We start from the raw sequence: 26035 nt of genomic DNA, 5'->3' as shown, positions 1-26035 counted from the left end.
GGAATTACATTGTCGGTTGCGACAGTTTACGACAGTGGCAACAATCCACCTTACGACAATTTGCTACTTCCTTTCACGCCGGGGCCTTGTCCCTTAACCTTTTTTTCGCAGACTTCCGTACCTAATCTAGGGCTAGCGTGACACGTTGGACACGGTAATCATTTTTGGGATCTTGAACATTTCTAAACCTAACAACTGTTTGTAATACCTTAACAAATATTGTTGTGTATTGACAATTTGTTAGCTGGTTAGCTTAACCGAATCAGCCACAACGGCACGATGACGGCGCCCTTAGCTTTAGCAATGTTAGCCAACGTGGAGTCTCGTATTAATTTTGAATTATTTCATCTACACCCCATAGTATATTTTTGTAATGATCGTCCATCTATTTCATTGTTTGGTGAATTTGTGATTGCATTTCATTGTTGACATAAATAGCTCAATTGAATAGAAAGTGTGTCTTGTACTGTATTCATTTACAGTTGTCAGTCAGGGCCGCAAGCTTCTAATCAACTATCAATTTATACCTCTTGGTATGTTAATCAACCCTTTCACTGCCTCATTTTAACAAGCTCCCAAAAGTGCAATACTGCTATTTATATTAATAACTGACACGCTAGGATTGACAGATGGTCATGGGTCCCTGATGACTAGCCCACTGCGCAAACTGAGCAGTATCTCTTGTTTTTGGAGTGACCTGCTGGAGAAAATTGTGCTGAATGAAAACTGAGACCTCTTGAACTGTTCAAATAGCCCGCACGTGTCACAAACTGTCAAAGTGTGAGGAGACATAAACTGCTGCAATTTCATTGTGGCAGATCATGGCAAAGTTCAACACGCCTGTGATCCAGGTTAACCCATCGGGATGGGGTCCCTGTGCTGTACCAGATAAGTTCAAGGATATGCCTTACCAGCCATTCAGCAAAGGAGACCGACTGGGAAAGGTCTGTTCTCTTAAACGGTTTTCTGACACATTTTGGCTTCATTCACTCTCAACCTTTTCTCATTGTGTTGTTCTTGTCAGGTCGCTGACTGGACAGGAGCCACTTACCAAGACAAAAGATACACAAGTGAATGATTTACAATGTCCTTTTTTATTTTTATTTCGATTAGGTCAAGGGAAAATGTAAAATATTTGTACTTACAATTAGTGAGTAGATGTGGATTAGACATTGCTGATGTTGTTGTATACACTATTATACAGTGATTACCTTTTCAAAGTGTTATTGCAAAACATACCTTTTTTAGTTTGTATTCAGATGTACTGAATAATGTCACCAATTGCAGAGGAAAGCAGCAAACAAACCATTTGTTTTCAAAAGTTGCCAATTTAAACAACATGTAAAACTACCAGTCCAGCAAGTCTGCACAGTGTACACATAGACCACGTCTTTTTGTTTCTTGGCTGATAAAAAAAGAGGTAGTTGTAAACGTCTTAAATGAAATCAGGAGTGTGGCTAAAAAACTTTTGTAATAGTAAAATTCTACACTGCCAAACTGACTGATCAATATAATCAGGACACTGAGGATGTGAGAAAAGTACACTCTGAGAGAAGGCAACTGCGTGTCCGGATCAGATGACACTAACGAGAATTCTATGTCTTATTTTTTGTGCGCAAAGATAAGTACTCCTCTCAGTTTGGAGGCGGCAGCCAATACTCTTATTTCCATGAGGAGGACGAGAGCAGCTTCCAGTTGGTGGACACGGCCAAGATCCAGAAGACCGCCTACCAGAGGAACCGCATGAGATTTGCTCAGGTAATAAAGCAACACATATTGTGAGGTAAATTAGACTATTTCGTCTAGCTCAATCTCTCTGTGTTTTTCCTGCAGAGGAACCTTCGCAGGGACAAGGACCGCAGGAACTTGACGCAGTTCAACCTACAGACACTGCCCAAGAGTGCGAAGCAAAAAGAGAGGTCATGATGAACGACTAATATTTTTAAAAACAGAATAGAATATACCTTTATCATTGTTACAAAATGGGTTGAACATGTTGTGACAACAAAATTGGACGTGACACTTCAGTTACACATTTGACTGTAAATATAAAAATAATTTGGATATATATGAACACAAAATATTTACACAAGAAAGTGTAGGCATGTAAAAGCAGAACATATTTACATTGGGTTTTACCGGTCGGTATGATGTCTTTTATTTAACTTTATGTTGTCTTTGCAGGGATCGTATGCGCCTGCAGAAGAAGTTTCAGAAGCAGTTTGGTGTGCGTCAGAAGTGGGACCAAAAGTCTCAAGTAAGTCTTTTGTATCATTGTATTACCTCCAATTACGTGAGGGCACAGGACACATTCACCCAAATTACTTAAAACTTTTTTAAACCTTAACCACTGATTGACGAAAATAGTTTTTAGTTAGATAGGAAGATAGGGGGGACTTAAATCTGAAAGATATGCGGGAGCAAGTCCACCGCTTTTGTAACTGGAATTTTTACCTCATATCAGTCTGTCTGTTTTTGTGAGCGTATCTTTATAACATGGGTCACCTTGTCTTCTTATGATGGCTTTAGAAGTATTAGATGCTGGCTGAAATTTGCCTGTAAAGTCGTGTAAACATAGCTATTTGCCATCAAAGATGGCCGCCCCTGAGGTTACACATGGTCTGTGAGAACTATGTATAGCATGAAGCCTTACTTGGTCCCAGGTCAAATGTTGTCATTTTATGATCAACCGAACATTTTATTTAACACATTTTTCTAAAGGTATGTCTCAGCGTTTCCAAAAGTGGCCATATTGATACGACTGGTTTATGGATCAAAAACTTCTGAAATCGTGTATTTTGGCCAATTTTGAAAGTTGTAATTATTTAACTAATCTTTCCAGAGGTCTATCACTGATGGTGGATCATGAGTTGCACTACGCAATATGTTTGTGTCTGAGCTGAATACACACCGTACACATGCATACATCTATGTTTGGAATTTCATTGGGTAACCAATGTGCCAATCATCATTTGAATTGCTCACTAACTGGCTGATAATTGAGGCAACACTGTGCGTGTGTTTTTTTTGTTTTGTTTTTTTTTGTTTTGTTTTTTTTCCCCAATACATGCCCTTATAGGCCAATGCGGCACATGGACTGTGGGGGAAAAAAGCCTGCAATTGGTCAAGAGCAGTACCCCTTCAAAGTTCAGATGCTTAAGGCCATTTTAGATAGATACTTTATTCATCCCCGAAGGGAAATTCATAGTTCCAGCTGTATTCTTGTGTTGAAAATAAAACAATAATAAAGTAAAAGGAATATAATACATAAATACCCAATGTAACGAGTATTTAGATAGTGCTACATAAAATACACACTGTAATAAAAATAGGGTAATATGCAATGTGGGGGTGTGGTTTAATGTGGGCTTTTACTCCCCTGGATGGAGTTAAAGAGCCTCATGGCATGAGGAAGAAATTATCTCCTCAGTCTGTCCGTGGAACAAGACTGACAGCAGTCTGTCACTGAAGCTGCTCTTCCGTTTGGAGATGATGCTGTGTAGTGGATGTGATGAATTGTCCATGATTGACCGCAGCTTTTTCAGTGCCCGTCTCTCAGCTACTGTTGTCAGGCTGTCCAGCTCTGTGCCCACAACAGAGCTCGCTTTCCTCACCAATTTATTAAAACGAGAGGCATCCTTCTTCTTGGGGCTGCCTCCCCAACACGCTGTCGCATGGAAGAGGACACTTGCCACAACAGTTTTATAGAACATTTGTAGGAGCTTTTTGCAGATGTTGAAGGACGCCAGCCTTCTGAGGAAGTAAAGTCGGCTTTGACCTTTCCTGCATAGAGCTTATTTTGGAAATTATATCCTGAGTTAATATACTTTTTAAAGTAAATTATGGAGCAAAACGGACAGATTACTACAAAGATCGTCAAACAATGCAGGAATGATTTTAGGCTGATCATTTTTTCTTCATTTGTCTGCATTATTGTGTGTTTTGGAGTAAATATTTCACACAGTTGGAGTCACTGGAATTTCATTAATGTTACGAATCCATGTTAGTAAAGAATCGTTTCATGATTAGAACACGACAGCATTTTCTAGTGATTTTTACAGACTATACAGGGTTCTCATAAATGTTTGAAAATTCTTAAAAGGCATTGAATTCATTTTTATAAAACCAAAGTCTTAATTAACAATGAAATGTCTAAAATTCAATTTGCGAAAGTCTTCAAAATGTGAAGATTTATAATTGTTTGAACTTAAAAGATTTAGTAACATTAATCATTTTCAAATATTCACCGATTTACTTTCGTGGCTACATGACATGAGCACATCAACAGTTAAATCAAAATGTTGATGTGGTTTTAGTCGGGCCCAGCAGAGAGGACGCATGTCTTAGGTCTACCCACATTACTCATAGCAATTTTAGACGTGTTTACTTTGGACCATGGGGATATGGCTGTCCGACAAACTATTTTCACCATGGCTAAAGGCTGTGCCAGGTCATTTCTACGAGCCAATGATGTATTGTGTGGAAGAAATATTTGTGTTTTTTTTTTTGTCTTAGTTTCAGTATTTATTTTTGTTTTTTTTGTTTTGGTCGTTTTGGTCTTAAATTTGATTTCAAACGGCATTAAAAAGTCTTGAATCTTGAATGTAACTTACCTCATGCTGTTGGAACTTAGTTATACTTTTTGGGTACCTTGTTTCAGACAGATAATGAGGTTACTGAAGGACATTTTTAAATGGTCATCATATTTTTAATCCTATGAGTTTAAGCTTTCCACTTAAATGTGGCTTGGCGTATTTTAATGAGTGGTGACATCAAGAAGACGCACTTCTCAACAGTTTTGACGGCCTCCCGTCGGAACGTTAAATAGAAACTTAATGATAACACAAGCTCTACTGATTTAATTTATAAGGTAACCTTTTTTTTTAAACCAAGGCTCAGCTGAAGCCCCGAGATTCTTCAGTCGAGGTGCGCAGCGACTGGGAAGTAAAGGAGGAGATGGACTTCCCGAGACTAATGAAGATGAGATACATGGAGGTGGCCGACCCTGTAGATATGTGAGTGGAGTGCGCTGCTGCCTGCCCAGACCTGCCTTGTGATTTCAATCCTAACACCACTTGCATTCTCTACAGCGAGTGCTGCGGCGCCTTGGAGTATTACGACAAAGCCTTTGACCGCATTACCACTCGCAATGAGAAGCAACTGAAGAGCATCAAGAGGATCTTCCATACTGTTACGACCACTGATGACCCTGTCATTCGCAAGGTACAGGCCTAAATATCCTGCTACACTGCTGACATTAATTCCTCTGGTTATGTCCATTTTTGTGCCTTCAGTGTTACTTGTTGTGTACTGGTTTATTTGTAACAGTTAAACTTGAGATCAGTCTCTTAAAAGAATTGTTATGTCTCTCGGTCTAGCTGGCCAAGACCCAAGGCAATGTGTTTGCCACGGATGCCATTTTGGCCACCCTGATGTGCTGCACTCGTTCAGTCAACTCTTGGGACATCATCGTGCAGCGAGTGGGCAACAAGCTGTTTTTCGACAAGCGAGACAACTCTGACTTTGGTGGGTGTCGAAAGGGTGCCTTCTTTCCTTTGTGGTGTAAATGCCGTTACTAGACGGTCCTTAACTTTGCCTCAGATCTGCTGACTGTGAGTGAGACTGCTAATGAGCCGCCTCAGGACGAGGGCAACTCCTTTAACTCGCCGCGCAACCTTGCCATGGAAGCTACCTATATAAACCACAACTTTAGCCAACAGTGCTTGCGCATGGTAACAGAAACGGCATTATGCCTTCCTGGGTACCGATTTTATCTGCCAAAAACTTTTAAGACGTTTGCTTTGATGCCAGGGTGGAGAGCGCTACAAGTTCCCCGCTAGCAATCCTTTTGTGGAAGAAGACATGGACAAGAGCGAGGTGGCGTCTGTTGCGTACAGGTAAGTTTTAAAGCAGACCTCCCTATTTCATACTGTCATGCTCTAAATTTTTACAATGTATGTTTAGGACTTAGGGAAAACTAGGTTCATGCTGCATGTGCATCCCCAACTGGATATTAAGCATTGTTGATATTGTCTTTTCTTTATGTATAAAATGTTCCATAAAAATCCCTCATCAATTATTTTTATGTGTTGGTATTTTTTTATCATCACTAGTAAGGATCGACCGATATAGGTTTTTCAGGGCCGATACAGATTAAGGCAAGAGGGGAAGAGAAAAGTTAGGATCGACTTTTGCTCAGTGTTGTGCTTAACTAGTGCCAGATGTTTTTCTCAAATAGACGGTTCGACATTTTTTTCCATTTTGACTAATTTTTAAAAGCCTACAGAAAATTTAGCACTGTGGCTATGTATAGGCCTAGGACACATCAAAAGAAAGCTTCAACAGTCAACCTTTCTTGAAAATATTTGTTTCCAAGAAATCGCCTGGGTAAAACAGCTTTTGATGAAAGGATGCATTTCAAGCAGAACTTTCACTTGGGTGCTTTTGCAGTATATATTATTGATACCAACAACATCTCAACAATGCTTTTTAAACACAAGGGTACTTTGCTTCCAAAATAATATTTTATTGCAAGAATATGAACTTTGCAAGAACTTTTCAAACCCTGATGTTTCCGGTGACTGTATCACATTATTCTGGTCGTAAGGACAATTTCTGACTTAATGTCATCCCTCTCTGTACCGATGCTTACATAGGCACTTAGTTTTTTTTGTTTTTTTGTTTTTTTTTAGAAAGAAAACAAATTTCAAGTGTTAATTGTCTGTACTATTTCTTTGCGTTTATCACCATACTGTGCAATACTCGGCATGTAGGCCGACACTTGGGGACAATGCTTCTGAAAACGTTATGGCACTGAATGAGTTAATAATCGGCTAAATAATATACCGATGCCGATATGCGTCAATTTTACAAATATCTGTACCGTTAATCGGTCGACCTCTAATCACTAGACTAACGGTTCAAGTACAAATGATAAGACGCAATCAATTGTAACTTCAGTAGACATTAGCTTGGTGACTTTTCAACTCTGCAAGTCATTAAGACCAAATGCCTCCTTGGTGCGCCCTAACTGGAAAAATGATGTTTTAGAACCCCCCTCTAATAACTAACTTTTAATTAATTCCTTCAGTTTTTAACGAAAATGCATGCACTGGTATGTAGAAGATGTTTTTTTTCTTAGAATCATGCTGTTCCACAAACAACCCATCTTCAGATTTATTCTTTTAAGATCCCAAAGTACATAAGATCCCTCAAACATAAGATATATCCTGGCTTCGTTTACAATGTATAGAATATTAAGCTTCTTCTTTAAAATGGGTAAGTTTACGTATTGATTTTCTTTACATAAATTGTTTTGTTTATCCCCACCTACAGGTACCGTCACTGGAAGCTTGGAGATGACATCGACCTGATAGTCCGCTGCGAGCACGATGGTGTGATGACAGGCGCCAACGGGGAAGTGTCTTTCATCAACATCAAGACACTAAATGAGTGGGACTCAAGGGTAAGTTGACAAATTGTACTATTTTGTCATGCACAGTTTGATAATAGTGGTTGATTCTCTTCCTGGCAGCATTGCAACGGTGTTGACTGGCGCCAGAAGTTGGACTCTCAGCGAGGTGCGGTTCTGGCTACTGAGCTTAAAAACAACAGTTACAAGTTGGCCCGCTGGACCTGCTGTGCCATGCTGGCTGGTTCAGAGTACCTCAAACTGGGGTGAGTTTTAAACAAGTACAGTTATGTTTGCAGAATTGTAAAGGCTTTCTATCGTTTACAAAAACAAGATTTTGTGGTCAAGCGCGTCGGGGACTTAATAAATTCTACCATAAAAAGCTGTCAACAAGATATTGAGATTATTCTAAACATAACTTTTCCCAATGTCCTCTTACAGCTACGTGTCCCGCTACCACGTGAAGGATTCTGCCCGCCATGTGGTTCTGGGCACCCAGCAGTTCAAGCCCAATGAGTTTGCTAGCCAGATTAACTTGAGCATGGAGAATGCCTGGGGCATCCTGCGCTGCGTCATCGACATCTGCCGCAAGCTTGATGAGGGCAAGTACCTCATCCTCAAGGACCCCAACAAGGTAAATGACCCCCAATATTGTCAGTCTGATTCAGGCTAGGCCTGACAGTTTCATGTTCGAAAGTCCGGCTGATTCATTCTCACTTGTAATGTAAATGGTAAAGGTAGGCTAATTAGCAAACATTTATGCTAATTAATAACAAGAGCTCGTGTACTAATGGAGCATAACAAAAATAAAACAAATCACTGTATTTATGGATCCTATGCCTGCCATTTATATTATTACACAGCATATCAACCTTTGAACTCTGCAGTGCCTAGTACAGGCAAGAAAACCTCTCGCCTTTCAGTGAAATTTGTATCGACGAAATTTGATGTAAGGGAGGGGATATTGTGAGATTTCGTTGAGAAAGAAATCATGTGTTAGAGGCGGTGCATTTGAATTAAAATCAGTGTAGTTTATGGGGCTGTGAAACTGTCACATCCAAAGCAAGGATCACTGCCATTGGAAAATGCCAAAATAAAACAGGGATGAATAAAACCAAACTTGTGAATTTCTAGCTTATCGGGGTGAAGAATGGTCAACTGCAGCCCATACATTATGATCGATAATTAGATAGTAAACTATCTCGAAGGATGTCAATTGCTAAAGCCAACACACTTAATTGATTTAATTGGTGAGATTGTTTTTTTCATTTCCTGGCACGCTGATCGCTTTGATGACATTACAATAGCGACCAGAGTGTGTTGCAGTGAGTTGGTGCCCATCTCTGTATCTCACCCATCTCAGAATCACTCTGTTCAGTGGAACAATTTTGCTTGGAAAGCAGAAGGCCCGTGTTCAAGTCCTAGCCAATGCAATGAATACAATAATTTTGCCTTTTCATCCTTATTTTTTTCCTTAATGTCTTGTAATACTTGTTTATCCTGGAGTGCCATCTTTAATCTAATTGTAAACAATATTCACTATGTTGATATCAATGACAAAGACAATTCTAATTTTATTTCTGTTTTTGGGGTGGGGGATATTATTCCATTGATCTTTAATAAAGAAGAAACCTCTCTTAAGAAAGCAACAGATGTATAGAGACCAATATAGTATTACATTTCTCAAAAGTCTTCATTGATCACAAAAACAGCAAAAGTATACATTTGTATCAAAGCTGTGATGGTCATTTCACAACTATGATTAATTGGTATAGCAAAAAAAAAAAACTCAGACGATAGACAGTAAATCTTTGGGAATAATCTTAGCCCGGTTGATAGCCTGGTCAGTAGCAAGTTTGCTGTAGAGAATCAACACAGCAACTTAGCCCATCTAAATGTAACCTTCTTTTCGTGCAATCGACTTGCGGTTAGATTCAGCCATAGTAACAAACATATTTAAGCTAAATCCCTTATCTTGGTTCAATGCAATATCCCCAAGCGGTATGTGTGCGTGGTGCCTCCTGCAGATTACTGAAAAACAGTGCAGGTTGAAAGAGCTCAATATTCTGTTGGGGTGTCCAGTGTACTGAAAATATTCGTGACCCATTTTCATGTTGTGGTGTCGGGTGGATACCGCACTCATATGCCCATACTTCTCAGCTTTTTTCTCAGCACTGTAAACTCATTGGAGGGAAAACAGTTGCCATGTATGCCACAAAATAATTGGATATTTTTCAGCTATAAGACATAATGATGAGCACATTTTTTTCAGTAAAATTTTCAACAATGCCCCAAGACTTAACAATATTGAACATGCTTTGTGATTTGCCCCCGCAGCAAGTCATCCGTGTTTACAGCCTGCCCGACGGAACTTTCAGCTCTGATGAAGAAGAGGAAGAAGAAGAGGAGGAAGAGGAGGAGGAGGAAGAAGAAGGTAAGGCAACAAAAACGCTCAGTTAACAAGATGACCCACTGTCGTGAAGACTAACAGGATTTTTTTTTTTTGTTATTCCAGACGAAGACAACTGAAACAATGCGCAGGATGACCAATATAACCTACATGAACACAAATCTTAATTTCCAAAAAATAAAATCTAATTGGCCAACATTTTCATTTTTTTCAAATGTTGTCCAAGAGTTTGATGGTTAGTATTCAAATAAGCTCAACCATGCATGGAAAAGTCAACATAAATTTGAACGTTTAAATATTCAAACAGGAGCGTTTCAGTCAGCCCCAGGTATCGTTTAGATGCTTAACAAGCGCCGAGTAACAACTCACAACGACAACCCCTAGCAAAAAGTAGGAAATAACTCGTCTTGGGCAAGCCCTCACTCTGACATTTATTGTGTAGAAGAAACTCTGATCAGAACCATGAAACATGTAAGGTCATTCCAAAGTGCAACATGTTGGCATTTATAAAAGTAGTACAGTGGAATTTCGCTAGTTCGCGGTTCCACTTTTGCAGGTTCAGAGCTTCGCGTGTCTAAAAAATATACCTTACCTTCTCAATAAAAGCATTTATTGACTTGACGCCATTGAGCCCGAGCTTATGTCAACTGAGGACACGGTGTGGACACTCTTATTGAGAAGGGCAGGGGTAGGCCCTGACACAATGCTTAGTCATGGTGAGTTACCGCTTCGCTCACCCCCTCCCCCCTCCTTTAACTCCTCCCACCTCACCCCCTTCTTATGTGGCGCTCAGTTTATCATGGAGGAACACGGCGATGTAAGTATATTCTCTTCTGTCTCATTTCATCTCAAGTTTGACTTTATTATACCAAAAGCAAGCTGTTGTTTGTACTACCTAAACACGGCTAATTGTGTGTGGTTTCGTGTATTTGTTGTAAAAGCCGTTCGATGTCGCTAGCTAAAGTATGTTGTTATTGTCAGAAGGTAGCTCTTTCACTTTCATTAAAATGAACACAGACCATTTCTTTAATTATATCATATACCTGTATACGTTTTTTTAAGCATTTTTAAAGGGGTGCCGCTACTTGGCGGATTTTCAGTTTTCGCGGGTGGTCTCGGTCCCCATTAACCGCGATAACCTAGGGATTACTGTATTTATAGACGCTGCCCTACTTACGAACGAGATGCATTCCGGACGATCGTTCGAAAGTCTAATTTGTAAGTTGGTTTAGTGCTATATTTTGTATGGAATGTATATTTATGGGTTATATAAGTGTTTAAGGCCTGTATGAGTAACCTGTATTGTTTTGTAGTAAAAAAAAAAAACATTTCATAAAATAATATCCTCTATAAAGTTAAGTTTAACTTACTTTTGGAAGCTGAGCTTCAAGAGTTAGGCGACTTCCTCCTCCGTGGTAGAAAGTGGCTGAAAAAAGCGATCCAACCATTTTCTCAATAACATCAAGCTTCCATATTTGCCCTTCATTTCCTAAGAAACGGCTCGCCTCTTCTATACTCATTACACCAACCATATTAAATGGATGCCCGAGATATTAAACAATAAAAGAGCTGATTTGACTGCCGCCGGCCTTTTTTGAAATGCAATCCCCGCAAAAAAAGTGCTGTACCCAAATTCTTAAAAACGGGGACATCCGATTTTGAAATCAACGTTTAGAATCAAATATAGTGTAATTCACCATTGCTTGTTGTCTTGGTTGTTGCCAACAGCAAGAGTTATCTATCACTTTTAGTTTGCATTGGTTTACTGCATTCCACTGCATGTGTCCTGTAACATTCTGTATGAGTGATATTTTTTTGAAAGTCTGACCTTCGACTTGTACCTGGATTAGAACCAAGCTACTACTTACCTCATATATTTGTTGAGGCCAAGCTATTCACCATAGTTCATCTTCTACTGAAGGATGCAACCATTATTTTTGTCCTGTCTGTCTTCATTGTAAAATGATGTCTCTAGAACGGCGCAATTCTCTCTGAACGTCATCAGGCCCCGCACAACCGAATCATGCATCCTCTGCCAGGATTCCATCTCAGCCCGCCACATAGCACTCCTGGCTCTGAGAAGCTGTGACATTTGGGTCTCGCACCCTTTGGCTATAGCAGCACAGTTCACACAAATGATAACGATATCTATGCCAATAAAGATTCCATTCAGCGGAATGAGTCCTGCTCTGGTTGCAGAAGACACACTTACGGATTCCATGAGAGCTGCTCGGCCTACGTTACGGACGTCTCCCACCACTTTGTAGACGTTGCGTAGCGCTTTTCCACCTAGTGCCACCAATTTGCTCACCCTCGTAGCCACCTCTTTGTTGCGTGTAGGGGCCCTCACAGTCGAGGTAGCATCTGCCACCAATTGGACTCTCTTGGCCACAGGCTCCTCACACAGAACTTCACTCACAGCGTCATCCAGTCGCTTATTCTGGTTGGCAATGTCCTCCAGACACTGCGTCTCCTCAATGTATTTCTCAGTCATCTCGTTGGCTTTCTTTAGAAACTTCCGCTGTAGTTTGTATTCCACTACTGAGGTGATGGCGCAGTTAGCCCAGCTGGCGATGTTGAGACCCAGTCCGGTCATACTAACAGCAAGGGAGACACCGGCTGTGATCGGCATGAGTGCTAGCCCAGCAATGGAAATTGCACCACTCGCTATGCATACTGAACTGCTCGTCACGTAGGAGATCTTCACTCCCTTCTTCTTCCTGAGCATCTCTTTGATGTTCTGGTCTAAGTTGTCCAAAAGTTCCGACATCCTTGGCTGACGCTGGTCAAACTCGGCCAGGAAACAACGACATGTGTCCTCCTGCAGCAGGAAGACCAGCCGGAAGTCTGCGTCATTCCTGGAGAAGACACTGGAACATCAAAAGCGCTGTAATGGTTTTAAGCAGGGATGGGAAACCACCCAAAACATGTAGGACATGAGTCCATCGAGGACTGGGTTGCCCACCTCTGGTCTGAAAAATGCTTCACCGGCAAGGATCTCAGTTATTGATATGTTCGTACCTGATCTGATCACATTGTCGAACATGACGAAACATCCTCGGTATATCGTCTGAAGATAATTCCTCAGGAAGCAATACCTTCACATCCATCCCAGATTTGGAGATCACGCTCAGATAGGTCCAACTGAAAGAGCGTTTTTAAATTTAAAACTAACCGACAATAGACTGAATGGAGACTTCAAGTTGACTCTAGAATTTGCTGTCTTCAAATTGTATCAAAATCCAAGTTAGCCATCAACTGAAACTACTAATACAAAAACTGATAGATACATGGATTGCTTAGCCTCCATTTTGACATTTGTGACTTCGATATCCTCGTCAGCCTGGGTTCGTAATTGTGACAACTGCACGTTTAGTACTGCTGATGGTTCCGATTTATAGTTTCAGCAGGGTTGTCAGTTTGACTAGATCAGCGTGTCAAACTCATTTTAGGTCAGGGGCCACATGGTAGAAAAAAAAACACTCAGGGGGGCTGGACCAGTAATTTAATGGCCTAAAAAGTTTGACTTAGTTTGGGATCTTTTGGGGGCTCACAATTAAATTGAGATTATGACTATAGGGTGTGAGACTCAATTGTAAAACAATTATTGAGGTTTGTTATCCTCTTTCCCTTCACCCAAATCTAATCTCTGGTAGTGTTTACGAACTGTGATGTTTTACACAAAGGCAACAACAATGTAATTCATTCTCAGATAAACTGGAAAGTGACAAAAATAGCACATAACACTAAGTGCAAATGATTTAAATGATTGATATTTTCTAGAAATCACATAAAGCTTCTTTAAACTTCTGCAAAGACACCCAAGTGTTTTTAATTTTGTTTTCTTAACGCAGGTGCTAAACCAATCGTTTCCAATCACTTAGATAAATAGCGTAGAAAACTTACGGTAAAGAGAGACATCTATGCATGTAAGGGCAATCGTATTGCTCTAACAAGTGCGTCTGTGTCTAATTTTAAAGGTTGAATGTGTAATATTTGATCACCAGATCGCACTGTGTCTTCTGATACAAGCATAAACCAGTGATATACGGCAGAGCGTGGCAGCAGGATGCTGGAAGATCGTGGCGCTAATCCAAGAAGGGATTCGATGGTGAAACGGAAATGACAATTTCTCGACCTTATCATTTTTTATAAAAATGAACACTAATTAATTACTAGTTCATGTGTTTTTCAAATAGTTGTTTTTTTTCCTGGAAACTTTTTTTTACCACAAGGAGGCACTAGATATAACACACTTTCCCTTCAAGTAAAATAACATTGGACCGGGTGTTTTTCAACTGTATGGTTGAAAAATGGAAGTCAGCAAATACACCTACAGTAGGTGGTTTGGAGATGCGGTTCGAGAGCGTTCTCCATCCGGGCCCCGGTGCTGTGGAATGATCTTCCCCCTGAGATTCGATCTGGAATCTCAGTGGAAATGTTTAAATCTAAGCTTAAAACACACTTCTATTCTATAGCATATGAATAACCTATATTCTATGTTGACAATATCTGTGTATTATTTGCCCTCATGTAGGTTTTGGATCGGGGGATGGTGTCATAGTAGTCTGTAATTTGCAATAGTCTTTGATCTGTGCAGCCCTTTGAGACTCTTCGTGATTAAGGGCTATACAAATAAACATGACTTAATATTTTACAATATCCAGTGAACAAAGTTAAGACTGCAAGTCTTGATCCGACTCGTGTTCCTCTTGTGCTTCTCTCTGCATAGGCAGACACTAGGACTACACTCATGCATCAATAAAATCGATGATTCAAACGACGAATTTCATCGATTATTTGTGTCGCGCGATTTATGTACTGTAAGTTAATTCAATGCAAATAATAATATCCATCCATTATCTGCCCCGCTTATCCTCAGTAGGGTCGCGGGGGTGCTAGAGCCCATCCCAGCTATCTTCGGGCAGTGGGCAGGGTACACCCTGAACTGGTTGCCAGCCAATCGTTTGGCACAAAGGGACAGACAAATCATTCGCTAATTCACTCCCAGGGACAATTTGGACCGGCCAATTAATCTTTTTTTGGAATGTGGGAGGAAACCGGAGTGCCCGGAGGAAACCCACGCAAGCACGGGGAGAACATGCAAATTCCACACAGGGGGTTTGATCTCACGACCTCAGAACTGTGCCGCCGTGCTGCCCGCAAATAATAATAATTGCATTGAATTTATTTTTAAACCCGTAGTGAATTTGTGTGGTCAATCGATTATTTGAATAAAAGCGGCCATTTTGCTTTTCTTAAACTCGTCTCGACTTTTTCGGAGTACCACATATAATTTAAATACCGGTAATAAAAATCAGGAAAACGGATGAGAATCCTTTTAGTTAATCTGAAGGGTTGACTGTACAACAATTTTAAGCGAATTCTTTCACCGTTTTTGAGATTTCAATGTAGAATGCTGCAACTGATGTTTCAACATTTTTTGAAATTCCAAAAACAATGCTGACCCAACATTAAATGCCCTACAAAGTCGCAGTAGCACTTTAGTCTGACAAAAGGAGCTCCAATACCGTATTCTGATGCCCGAGGTCATCTTGATCAGAGGTTTTCAACTGTTCTGTACCCACCATCCTACCATAATTACAAGCTGTGATCAAAATCCAAAACAAAAAAATCCAATTCTCATAAGTGTCGAAAAAAAATTTTTTTTTCATTTTAAAGTAGATACAGTATTGACACCAGAAAAAAGACCAGCATAACCAAAGCAACTTCAAGTAATAATACTGTGTTCCCTTTAATGAATTTAGCTGCATTTTTAATGAAATCCCTAACGCTTCAGTTCTGTGGCTTTGTTTTTGAGATAATAAAATCCATGGCTCGTATATTCTCTGCTGTATCTGCATTTGCTCATGTTAAACATTTTGGTGTGAAATGGAGGCTGTCAACTTGCATTTGCAGGGAATTATCACCATCTACTGTTAGGAGTTTAACTTTAAATTGTTTTCTTTTCTTAGCATTATTTTCCCATGGTAAAGGCCTGTGACCCACTGAAAACTGGTCAGTGACCTACTTTTGGGTCCCGACCCACCAGTTCAGAAACACTTATCTAGATCCAAATCCAAATTTATTATAGCAGTTGTCAGACAGAGAATGCATCTCACGGGGCTGTTTAAAATGTTCAATGTACAATAAGATGAGATCCGATGTGGTACTTGCATTCTCCTCCCCCCAAAAATATCTTACATTTTTGCAGATATGCAGCATATATTTGTATGTACATTTGTTTTTTGTTTGACTATTTGACACGCGGGCGGCACGGCGGATGAGTGGTTAGCGCGTCTGCGGCACAGTTCTGAGGTTATGTGATCAAATACAGCTACCAGCTTCCCTGTGTGGAGTTTGAATGTTCTCCCCGTGCTTGCATGGGTTTCCTCCAGGCTCTCCGGTTTCCTCCCACATTCCAAAAACATGCGGTTCAGGTTAATTGACAGGTCCAAATTGTCACTAGGTGTGAATGAGCAAGGGACTTGTCTGTCCCTGTGTTCCCTGCGACTGGCTGGCAACCAGTTCAGGGTGTCCCCTGCCCACTGCCTGAGGACAACTAAGATGGGGTCCAGCACCCCCGCAACCCTACTGAGGATAAGCGCTGCAGATAATGGATGACTGGATGTTTGACACACTTGGATTTTTTCGTTATTGTATTGTAGAATACTCTTCTATTTTGATATCAGTCCAACACATCGATATTTGACTAGAGAAGGAAATTAAAACTGTTGTTTTTTCATCTGATTCATCAAATAATCAAAAAAAAATAATCGACTGATTAATTGATGGATAAAACAATTGTTAGTTGCGGCCCCAGTTGACACACCTGAAATATAGTTTTGTTTCCCGGCTGTGTGGTTTACCTTTTGTCTATGAGGAGGCACATTTGAACAGCAGTCTGTATACATTTGTCTAGAAGGTATGCCAGCACAGTAGCATTCTCCAATAAGGGAAGGAAGAAGACTTTGGGATCTTGTTTCAAATCTGCTGCAAGGACACAGGTTTGACGTGCGACCCCCACAGCAATGGCCACATCGCAGGGGCCAATACCCTGCGGCAGTTTTACTATTCCGCCCCGGAAAGGGAACACTGATGTGGTGGCCAGCCTCTCCAGTGCCTCCACAAAGACGTCCAGTTCTTCCAAGCCAAGCATGACATCCTTGAGGACAGTTTTGAGTTCCACCTCCAGTGCAGCACGTGTGTTCCCTGCACACATCTTTTTCTTCAGATAAAGCGAGATGTTTTTGCCCATCTTCGGCGCTGCTCTCTCGCTAATGTCCAATATAGCTTTGATCTCTTTCTCCCGTTGCAGTTGCCATTCAGATATATTGTCACAGAAGTGATACACTGTGGTTATGTCATGCACAGTATCCAAAGCGTAGCAGATCAACACCTCCCTCAAGGCGTCCCTGGATGGAAACAATACAACTTTGATTTGGGAAAGAATGACAATTTCAAGGGAAGCGCCACAGGGATCCATTGTTGTTCCTCACACACATTTGCCGTTTGAATTTTAGGCACACACCCCTGAAGGGACGCTGTGTTATATTTGATCACTATATGTCACTGTATTGTGTAGTGCAACCATAAACGAGTGCTACAAAGCACCAGGAAGAATGAAAACTATGGAGACTCAAAGTGACCAAACCATACCATTTTCCTTCTCATTTTTTTCCAAGCCTTCACAAGGCTTTTGGATGGTGGACAATCATGTCTTGACCTATAAATATTTAGAAAACTAACACTTATATGACCGTTGAATTATTTCTTATGCCAATGCTTCTTTAAAGATGAGTGGGACTCTTTCAAGTAAGCTTTGTCCAAAAACAGGAACTTTGTTTTTTGCTTGGCTAAGCCAAATTTAGGCCAATGATACTATGTCTTTAACGTCTTTACTGTCAACGAAAAATCAGAGAGGTTGAGCTGCAGTTTTGCCACCACAACTGCTAAATACAACACTGTCCTTTCAGGATAACACAAATCAAAACCTGGAAAAACATGTTTCTTTTCCGTCTTTTCAGAAGAACACATTGTTGGGCTTGGTCCTAGCGGTTACTTATACCCAAGATTAAGTGCACACAACTTAAATTTTCTTGTTGGGATGAAATAAAAACCCAACATAATTTATCTTGACGTCATAATTCTGTTCACCAGGCAAGTTCCATGAGGAAATGTGATGGAAATTTCAACATTTTGAAATGTCTTAAAAAAAAAAACCTAAGTACATGTTCCTTTCACGAGACTCACATCCTATGTCTCTGGAAGACAATAAATTCTAGTGTGGTATTCAAAACACGCACAAATTGATAATGCTTTTGAGTTCTTTTCAAGACAGAATACGAAAATGCTGGAAACATACGTTACCTGGACACATCCATCTTCCTGTCTTCAAGTTAATGCACGTCATGAAGTGCAAACGTTTTGGGTGATTCTCTACAAATTGTATGCTTATGTAAGTTAAGCAAAACTTGAAGCTCTTGTTTTATGATCCTTTGTGGAGCCACGCCCACCTTAAACTGCCTGCAACCATTTGCACCATCACTTTGGCTACATTTGAACCTGAGTTTTTTAAGTTTATGCGCAAGCAGCTGTTTTTGCTGTTGTTGATGCGCTTCCTCTTCGTCTTTCAACCGATCGTTAATTTCTGATTTGTCTATGTGTGGTCATGTATATTTTTCATGTCTATGTTGGAGGTCGTTAAGAGTTCAAAGAGTTAAAAACACTGATGTATTAAACATTTCTGGGGAGTAAATTGATAGTTTTTGTATGACATCTCACACATACCCCGATGTAGACAGTCAGCAATACTGGATGGGTCCTACAGATTCGGTTTGAGGTTATCATGGGTCCGCACTAAATTTTTGGGATGTTCAAATGAAAGAGGAATGTAAGGCATTGTTTAGTTGTGACGTTACAATTTTTTTCCAAGTACTTATAAAAACTAAATTAACATGGCGTATGGATAAAGCAACTCTTGGCTGTCTCATTCAATGCTTTTTTGAGTACCTATTATATTTTTGTCCTTGAACTCTATTAACGCATACATCTGCATTACTGCACGACACCCGACAGAAGCTTGTGGACATCTTTGTCAAGGGTGGCACGTTCGACTTTGGGGAACTTTCTTTTTTTAACTTTCCCAGAGTTAAGTGCAATTGGACCTCCACTACACTACGGTGTAGTAGCATTATCTTGGCAGAGGGTTTTGTTTACATATGTAACGATTGTAATAATAACTTTTGTTTTATTTAAATTCCTGCTGAAATATGCTGTATAGTTTTTGTGTAAGTGTCCTGCAATGATGAGTCCAACAGTGCTACCTGCTGGTATGGGGTAGGGTTTGGTTTGGCTTTTGACATGTGACCGAAAGGCGGGGTTTTTGGCAGTCTACTACGAGCTGCCAACGGTTAGACACGATCTTTTGGTGCTCCGCAAAAAGTTTATTCTAAACATTAAAACCACAGCTGACAAATCTCTCAACATGCACAGTAATGTGATTGATGTTGTCAAGCATTCTTTTGGCTTATTATTGTACTGTTCTCAGCTCAGGGATGCTGCTGGAAATGTGAATTTCCCTTCGGGGATGAATAAAGTATCTATCTATCTATCTATCTATCTATCTATCTATCTATCTATCTATCTATCTATCTATCTATCTAAGCTGTTTGGATTTACTTTTGATTTTTTTCTGTGGCCTTTTATGTTAGTTTTGCCGGACGTAGAATGTTGTGCTAAAATGCTAATTCCCCTCATAGATCAAAGAGATCAAAGCCAGCAGAGAAGGCTAACCAGATAGATAGATAGATAGATAGATAGATAGATGGATACTTGATTCATCCCCGAAGGGAAATTCACATTTCCAGCAGCATCCCTGAGCTGAGAACAATACAATAATAAAGCAAAAATAATACAATATACAAATACCCAGTGTGACGTGCAAATGCCCACTGTAGCGTGTTATATAGAATAACTAAATAGTGCTACACAGAATACATATTGCAATAAGATTCGGTAATATGCAATGTAGGTGGTGTGGTTTACTGTGGGCTTTTACTCTGCCGGGTAGAGTTAAAGAGCCTCATGGCATGAGGAAGAAAAGATCTCTTCAGTCTGTCCGTAGTACAAGACAGTGACAGCAGTCTGTCGCTGAAACTGCTCTTCTGTCTGGAGATAATGCTGTGTAGTGGATGCGATGGATTGTCCATGATTGACCGCAGCTTTTCCAGTGCCCGTCTCTCAGCTACTGTTGTTAGGCTGTCCAGCTCTTTGCCCACAACAGAGCTTGCTTTCCTAGCCAGTTTATTGAGACGAGAGGCATCCTTCTTCTTGACGCTGCCTCCCCAACACGCTGTCGCATAGAAGAACACGTGTTGTGACTCATTTATTTGCACGTAAATTGCACCCGTTTTTATACTCATTATTGTTATTATTTCTATTTTCTCATATACTGGTATATAAGGATGATGATGGTTGAAATTCAGACAAAAGAAAAATATGTTGAATTCATTGTAAACGTAAAAATAACACTATATGATCTCTTGTTAAAAGTATCTTGTTAAAATGGATGTAAAAATGTAATGCTATGGTTAATATTCTAAAATGTACTTTATGTAAACTGAAAAAAAAGCTCTTTGATATGTTTAGGGCAGTCTACAACGAGCTGCCAACGAGATCAAAGCCAGCAGAGAAGCTTACCACGTGTTGTGTTGTGACTCATTCATTTGCAGCAACTGTAATAAAAACCTCATCATCCAGTCCAACGTGAATGTGGATCTTTGGTGGGACAGGTACACCACGGTTACACATATAGCCCCCACAAAGTTCCTATAAAACTAGTATTGGGTAAGCAATGACACACAAAGTGGAGCAGAGCCTTTTGTGATCCCAATAAAGAAAACAGTTAACATGGATGCCAACACAGGGTTAACCCTAACGCATGACAAAAAATGATTGAGAAGCACTCATGTTTTCCAAAGAGGTACAACTTTTCGTCGTTGTTCAATCCACGTGTGAGTATTCATTCCGTGCACTCTGCGTTCTTGTTTTCAGTTCTTTGATTTTGTTAGTGTTCTCTAATGTCGGAGCAGGCTTTGATGTAACCTTGGCCCTTTGATGTTTAAAAATCCCAAAACATTTTCTGTCTTTCAATATCTACTCTTCTGAAAATAAATCCTCTTCTGAAAACCTACTTTTGGCCATTATTGAATTTATTTTATTGAGGTGTTCTCGTGTGTTCTCATGTGTGTTTGTGTCGGTGGCTAATGGCATCAATTTCAAATATTCATCAAAAACTTGAACTGGTCATATCATATTTTGTTATTCAGATGTCCTAACCTATGATGATGACTTGGATCTTCAAAAGCATGAAGCCCTTTTCCTGCCTTGCAACTAGGTTTGGACTGAATTCTTTTTTGCAACATGTGCAGGTAGCAGGTGGCGTGCACACACAGGGGATGCTACTATACTGAAAAAAAAACAACGGCCTCAGCAGCACATTCGTGACCCACAGGCCATATAGCAACACGCCGTGACGATCACGTTCCGAACTCTTTACATCAACAAATAAACAAATCCTCACTGATGCAAACGCAAACATCGCAAAGTGTCACGCAAGAGGCCGGTGGGGGGGGCGTCAGCACGGGGCGACTAAGGCAACGCTTAGTTACACTCGGGAAAGGGTTGTAAGTCTTGTATTAATACAACAACAAACAATTACAAGATACATGTTTCCCCCAAAAAGATCACCTCAATCAATATTACAGATACAAATGATGAGGATTAACATTTTGAACCCTCTAGGTGGCTTTCTATGTACTACAGACGCTCCCCTGCTTATGACCATTTGAGTTACGCAAAACAGTAGATACGATCATTTTTTTCGGGATTTCGAAAAATATCCGGACATTGCTGTAAGTTACATTTTGTATCGTGTGCACCTTTTTCCGAGTACAGGACATTGCTGTAGTGCTTCTTCCTGTCGCGTGGCACTGTGAGAGGTCACCCAGCATCCACACTGAAAAATAAATCTGGCTTCTACTTCCTGTTTCCTAAGTAAAACCTCACTTTATTTATCTTCATAGTGTATATTATTATTATTATTTTAGTACTAAACAATACAGTTTACTTATACAAGCCTTAAACATACTTATATAAACCATAAACACACAAAATATAGCACTGAAGCAACTTACAAACAAATTCAACTTAGGCACGATCGTCCAGAATTTCATTCGTAAGTAGGGCCCGGTCACACAGCCGTTTGCGGCTGAATCACAGTCAGAAATTTCTACCTGTGAGGCGGACGCTATTGGACGCTTTGAGGTCGCCATACAGGCGAGATACAGCAGTGCTTAACACACTGTTGGACGCTTTGAGACCGCCATATAGACGAGATACAGCAGTGCTTTACTCGCGGTCGGAAATTCACACGCAGTTGGCCGCGCGAAAAAGTTTTTAGCTGCTCAAAACTTTGAGCGTGTGTTAACCGCGGGCGGCACACGAGGTAATGACGCAGAAATGACGCGGAACGACGTGCTCTGGCCGCGGCCAGGGCGTGGTGACACATGGGTAGGACAGGAAATTTCAGCGGGTAATCGTGGGTGGAGCATGGTAATAGCATGTTCTGCGCCTGTATCGCGGTGTTATTACGTGAAATTAGCGTGTTACGCGTGTGACGGTCAAACGCCTTTCTCCGCGTATATACAGCGCGATTTGCCGAGCACAAAGCGATCGTATTCTATATAAAACGCTTATTAAAACAATAAAGCGAGCTAATTATAACAATTGGAAGATCCTAGTCTATATAACGCGTTTATTTAAACAATAAAGTGCGATCGTATTCTACAAAATGCGTTTGTTAACGCGGATGAAAAAGTCACCAACGTCAATGCACGCTTCCAACAAAAGCGATCGCAGCAGAATGCACGTTCACGCGGGGGGGTGAGGGGGATTTTGCGTAGGAGTCGGATTTGGGCACAACACTGGTTTGGGAGCTTTTATACCCGTGGTCCACACGAGAAAATGACGCGGAAATGACACGATGAGGAAGCGGAACAGTCGCCGGCGTCTGTTTTGCGGGCATACCACCGATGAACAGCGGGTTGGCCAATTTTGCGCATTTTCCATCGCGGGCAACCACGGGCAAAAAAAAAAACGCAAAATTTTACCCGCGATACAGACGCGAACGGCTGTGTGACAGGGCCCGTAGAGCAGCGTCTGTATTGTATGGACAAGGTAGTGAAAATCAAAGCCCCTAGACCACGTGCGGCCGCCAGGCTTTTTCATCTGGCCAGCCAAACCGAGATGTTAAAAATATAATGATATTAGAAATTAAATGGTAAACTTCTGAGCTTGCCATACAGCATTTGGAGTTTTTCAATGCATTTAGTCCTTTAAACCGGCACATGGATTATTACTTTTCTTTAATTAAAAGCTATTCAACACAAATTTGAATAAATGGTGTATTTAGAGCACACCCCCTGGGGTCTACCTAAAACTGCTGGGGGACTTCAACGCTCATGTGGGCAATGACAGTGACACCTGGAGGGCATGACTTAGGGGAACGGCCCTCCTGATCTGAATCCGAGTGGTGTTTTGTTATTTGACTTCTGTGCCCTTTACTTCCTTGTCCATACTGAACACCATGTTCAAACAAAGTGTCCATTTGTTCACCTGGCAGCAGGGCACCACATTTCGATAATGTCATGTTTATTTGTATAACCCTTTTATCACAAAATGTCTCAAAGGGTAATCAACTTTGTAGGCATTTTTATTGGACCTTTAACTTGCTGAAGCTGAAGAAGGAGTCTAATCGGGTCCTCCTGGCCTGTGGGACTTTGGAAAGAATGGCAGGTATCGCCGGGCCAAGCTTGTAGAGATGGGATCTCGAAGTTTTAAGAGAACGGGCTTTTTCGGCTTGCCTCACTAAAAAGGCTCGGAAATGTCTCTTAAGGTTGTTTTTGTGATTTATTCCATATATTACCATACATTATGTATCATCATGAATTACTTAAAAAAGGGGGGGATAAAGCAAAATTAACTCTTAAACGTAAACACTTAAAACCAAATAAACATAAATTAAAATATTCATAAATTTGCAAAGAAAATGATACAATAAAACATTTTGTTAACTTTTTTAATATTCAATAAATTCAAAGTCAACAGCACAGTATCCCTCAAAAATGCATTTGGACCAATCACAAGAGAAAAACAGCGTTTTGAAGGAAACCGGCCCAATATTGGTGGGTAACCGGCTCATAGAGCCCTTTTGTTCACGACATGTGTTGCTTGCCGCCGAAATCACCAATTTGACTTTTCTTTCGGAACTTTGGTAAAAACCATACTCGCAAGTGCTATCCAACTATATAGTAGTTGCTATTTTGAATGGTGACATGTTCCGAAAAGACGTGACGTTAACAACTCGGAGGAGAGCATACCTGTACAGTTTTGCCGTACGAAGTACGTTTTCGATGCATTTTAAGACGTGTACGACGTACGAGAAAATCTGTACGGATAGACGCAAATTTGTCAATTATGGGTACCATCCGGTACACACTGACTATCACGAAACGGCAAATCAATCAAGTCAAACGAGTTTGCCGCGGTAGCCTCTATCCCCGTATCATTTTTTTCGTTGCAAACAAAGCGAGTGGTTTGATGTAGTGAAAGGAAGTCCGTCTCTTTTTAGAGAACCGGCTTTTTCAGCTCAACTCATTAAAGAGAGCCGGCTCTCAAACGGCTCATTTGCTTTGATGCATTATATTAAGAATTATTATGTTGTATAAAGAAGTTAAGAAAAAAAGGAAATATAAAAGGAGAAAATGAAATAAGACAGGTTTTTGGTTATCCCTTTAATCAGTATATTACCAACAATAATTTAATGCAGAAAATAAATTCATATTTTGAATAAGAAAATGTAATATTCTACTTAATTATATTTCCATGTATTTTTTCCTCCCACAGAGAACGTCCAAGCTACTTAATTTTTTAATTTTTTTTACAATAAACTTCATTCATGTCGAGCAACTCAGGAACTCACAACAAAATGTAAATTAATAATATGTATGATATAACGAAACACATGTACAATATAACATGTTAAGCTACATAAATAAACACGTTTGAAAAAAAAGCATGGTGTAAGATTATTTTGTATTTTGTCATGGAAAATACGACAGTTTGTAAAGGCATAGAGCCGTGAAGGTTGACAGGTATGGGTATGCAGGGAAACGCCGCCGTTGGCATTCTGCAGCCACAGAAACGCACCACTTTTGACTGTCAGTGTTAGATTATATTTATTCACCTCACTTTTTATTGCTTTCTGTTAATTGTGTTTTCATTATATTGTTTAATATTTGTTTTTGTTGCACTTCAAGTGTAGGATAAATCGGTTGCGGGTGAGGCGCAATAAATATTACTAGGTTCAACAAGACAACTATACCTCTCTGTTCTTCTCTATTCAACTGACTCAAATACTGCTGAGAAAATTTCAAATTCTTTATAAAGTAACAGATAGACTACAGTAACACAGTAACTAACTCAGTTACTTTTTGGAAGAAGTAGTGGGTTAGTATAACTAGCTACTGTAGGGGAGTGGAGAAGAGAAATTCCGGAGAAAGTGTGAAGAGCATCATTTTTCGTGAGACTCCATTATACACAAAGATTATTAATTAGCCTATATTAAAGTGTAAATGATAGGAACAGATACAATTTGCCCCGGCGACCCTAATGAGGATAAGCGGTACGGCTAATGAGATGAGATGAGATGAGATACAATTTGCAACACAGACTTCCACAAAACAAACAGGAGGGCCGAGACCAAGTGTTAAGATTATAATGAGTAAGTTTGTCCACCTAGTGGCGCTAAAGTCAAATTTAAGACCTCGCCGTCGCTGTCCCTTCAGCACCACATCGAATGATGCTTTTCCCCCTCGCGGAAAAAAAACCTCTTTCATTTTCTTCTTAACCTGTACCAAATTGGGGTTTATCCACTTGCCTCCCACTGGCAAATTGAATTTACCGATGTGGTAGTCAAACTGCAACAAAACCGAGGAAGGGGGTGTTAAACAAGATGAACAGGGAGGTTAGAGGGAGAGAGAGCGAGAGAGAGAGGGGGGGGGGAACGAGAGGGGGAGATAAGGGGAGAGAGAGAGAGAGAGAGAAAGAGAGAGAGAGAGAGAGAGAGAGAGAGAGAGAGAGAGAGAGAGAGA

The 26035-nt window shown here is 40.3% G+C and overlaps 2 protein-coding genes across 2 annotated transcripts; one reads left to right on the top strand and one right to left on the bottom strand.

Annotated features, from left to right (window-relative positions):
- eif3d (eukaryotic translation initiation factor 3, subunit D) lies at positions 1-10017 on the top strand. The gene is made up of 16 exons (XM_088340195.1): positions 1-154; positions 819-944; positions 1025-1070; positions 1622-1758; positions 1834-1919; positions 2185-2257; positions 4894-5015; positions 5091-5223; positions 5379-5526; positions 5602-5732; positions 5812-5897; positions 7336-7465; positions 7535-7677; positions 7853-8045; positions 9749-9845; positions 9927-10017. The coding sequence occupies exons 2-16, from the start codon at positions 822-824 to the stop codon at positions 9938-9940; spliced, it is 1662 nt and encodes a 553-aa protein (XP_088196321.1). The 5' UTR covers positions 1-154; positions 819-821; the 3' UTR covers positions 9941-10017.
- Positions 10018-11733: 1716 nt separating this feature from the next.
- Positions 11734-17307, bottom strand: apol (apolipoprotein L). The gene is made up of 3 exons (XM_088336920.1): positions 16691-17307; positions 12843-12965; positions 11734-12679 (listed from the first exon to the last, which is right to left on the bottom strand). Exons 1-3 carry the CDS (start codon positions 17305-17307, stop codon positions 11734-11736), a joined length of 1686 nt encoding a protein of 561 aa, XP_088193046.1.
- Positions 17308-26035: the final 8728 nt, after the last annotated feature.

The sequence above is a fragment of the Urocampus carinirostris genome, chromosome 1 (genome assembly GCF_059441175.1).
Source record: "Urocampus carinirostris isolate Australia breed hairy pipefish chromosome 1, RoL_Ucar_1.0, whole genome shotgun sequence".
In the NCBI taxonomy this organism is placed as follows: domain Eukaryota; kingdom Metazoa; phylum Chordata; class Actinopteri; order Syngnathiformes; family Syngnathidae; genus Urocampus; species Urocampus carinirostris.
Note: the sequence above shows the minus strand (reverse complement) of the source record. Positions and strands in the feature narration are given on the sequence as shown.

Excerpts from the sequence above, each read along its gene's own strand:
- apol (XM_088336920.1), bottom strand. The coding sequence starts at position 17,307 with ATGGATCCCTGTGGCGCTTCCCTTGAAATTGTCATTCTTTCCCAAATC. Across the intron at positions 12,966-16,690 it reads TGCCTCCTCATAGACAAAAG|TTGGACCTATCTGAGCGTGA; the intron begins GTAAACCACACA and ends ACGCTCTTTCAG. Across the intron at positions 12,680-12,842 it reads CGACAATGTGATCAGATCAG|GAATGACGCAGACTTCCGGC; the intron begins GTACGAACATAT and ends TGTCTTCTCCAG.
- eif3d (XM_088340195.1), top strand. The coding sequence starts at position 822 with ATGGCAAAGTTCAACACGCCTGTGATCCAGGTTAACCCATCGGGATGG. Across the intron at positions 5,016-5,090 it reads GTGGCCGACCCTGTAGATAT|CGAGTGCTGCGGCGCCTTGG; the intron begins GTGAGTGGAGTG and ends CATTCTCTACAG. Across the intron at positions 5,224-5,378 it reads ATGACCCTGTCATTCGCAAG|CTGGCCAAGACCCAAGGCAA; the intron begins GTACAGGCCTAA and ends CTCTCGGTCTAG.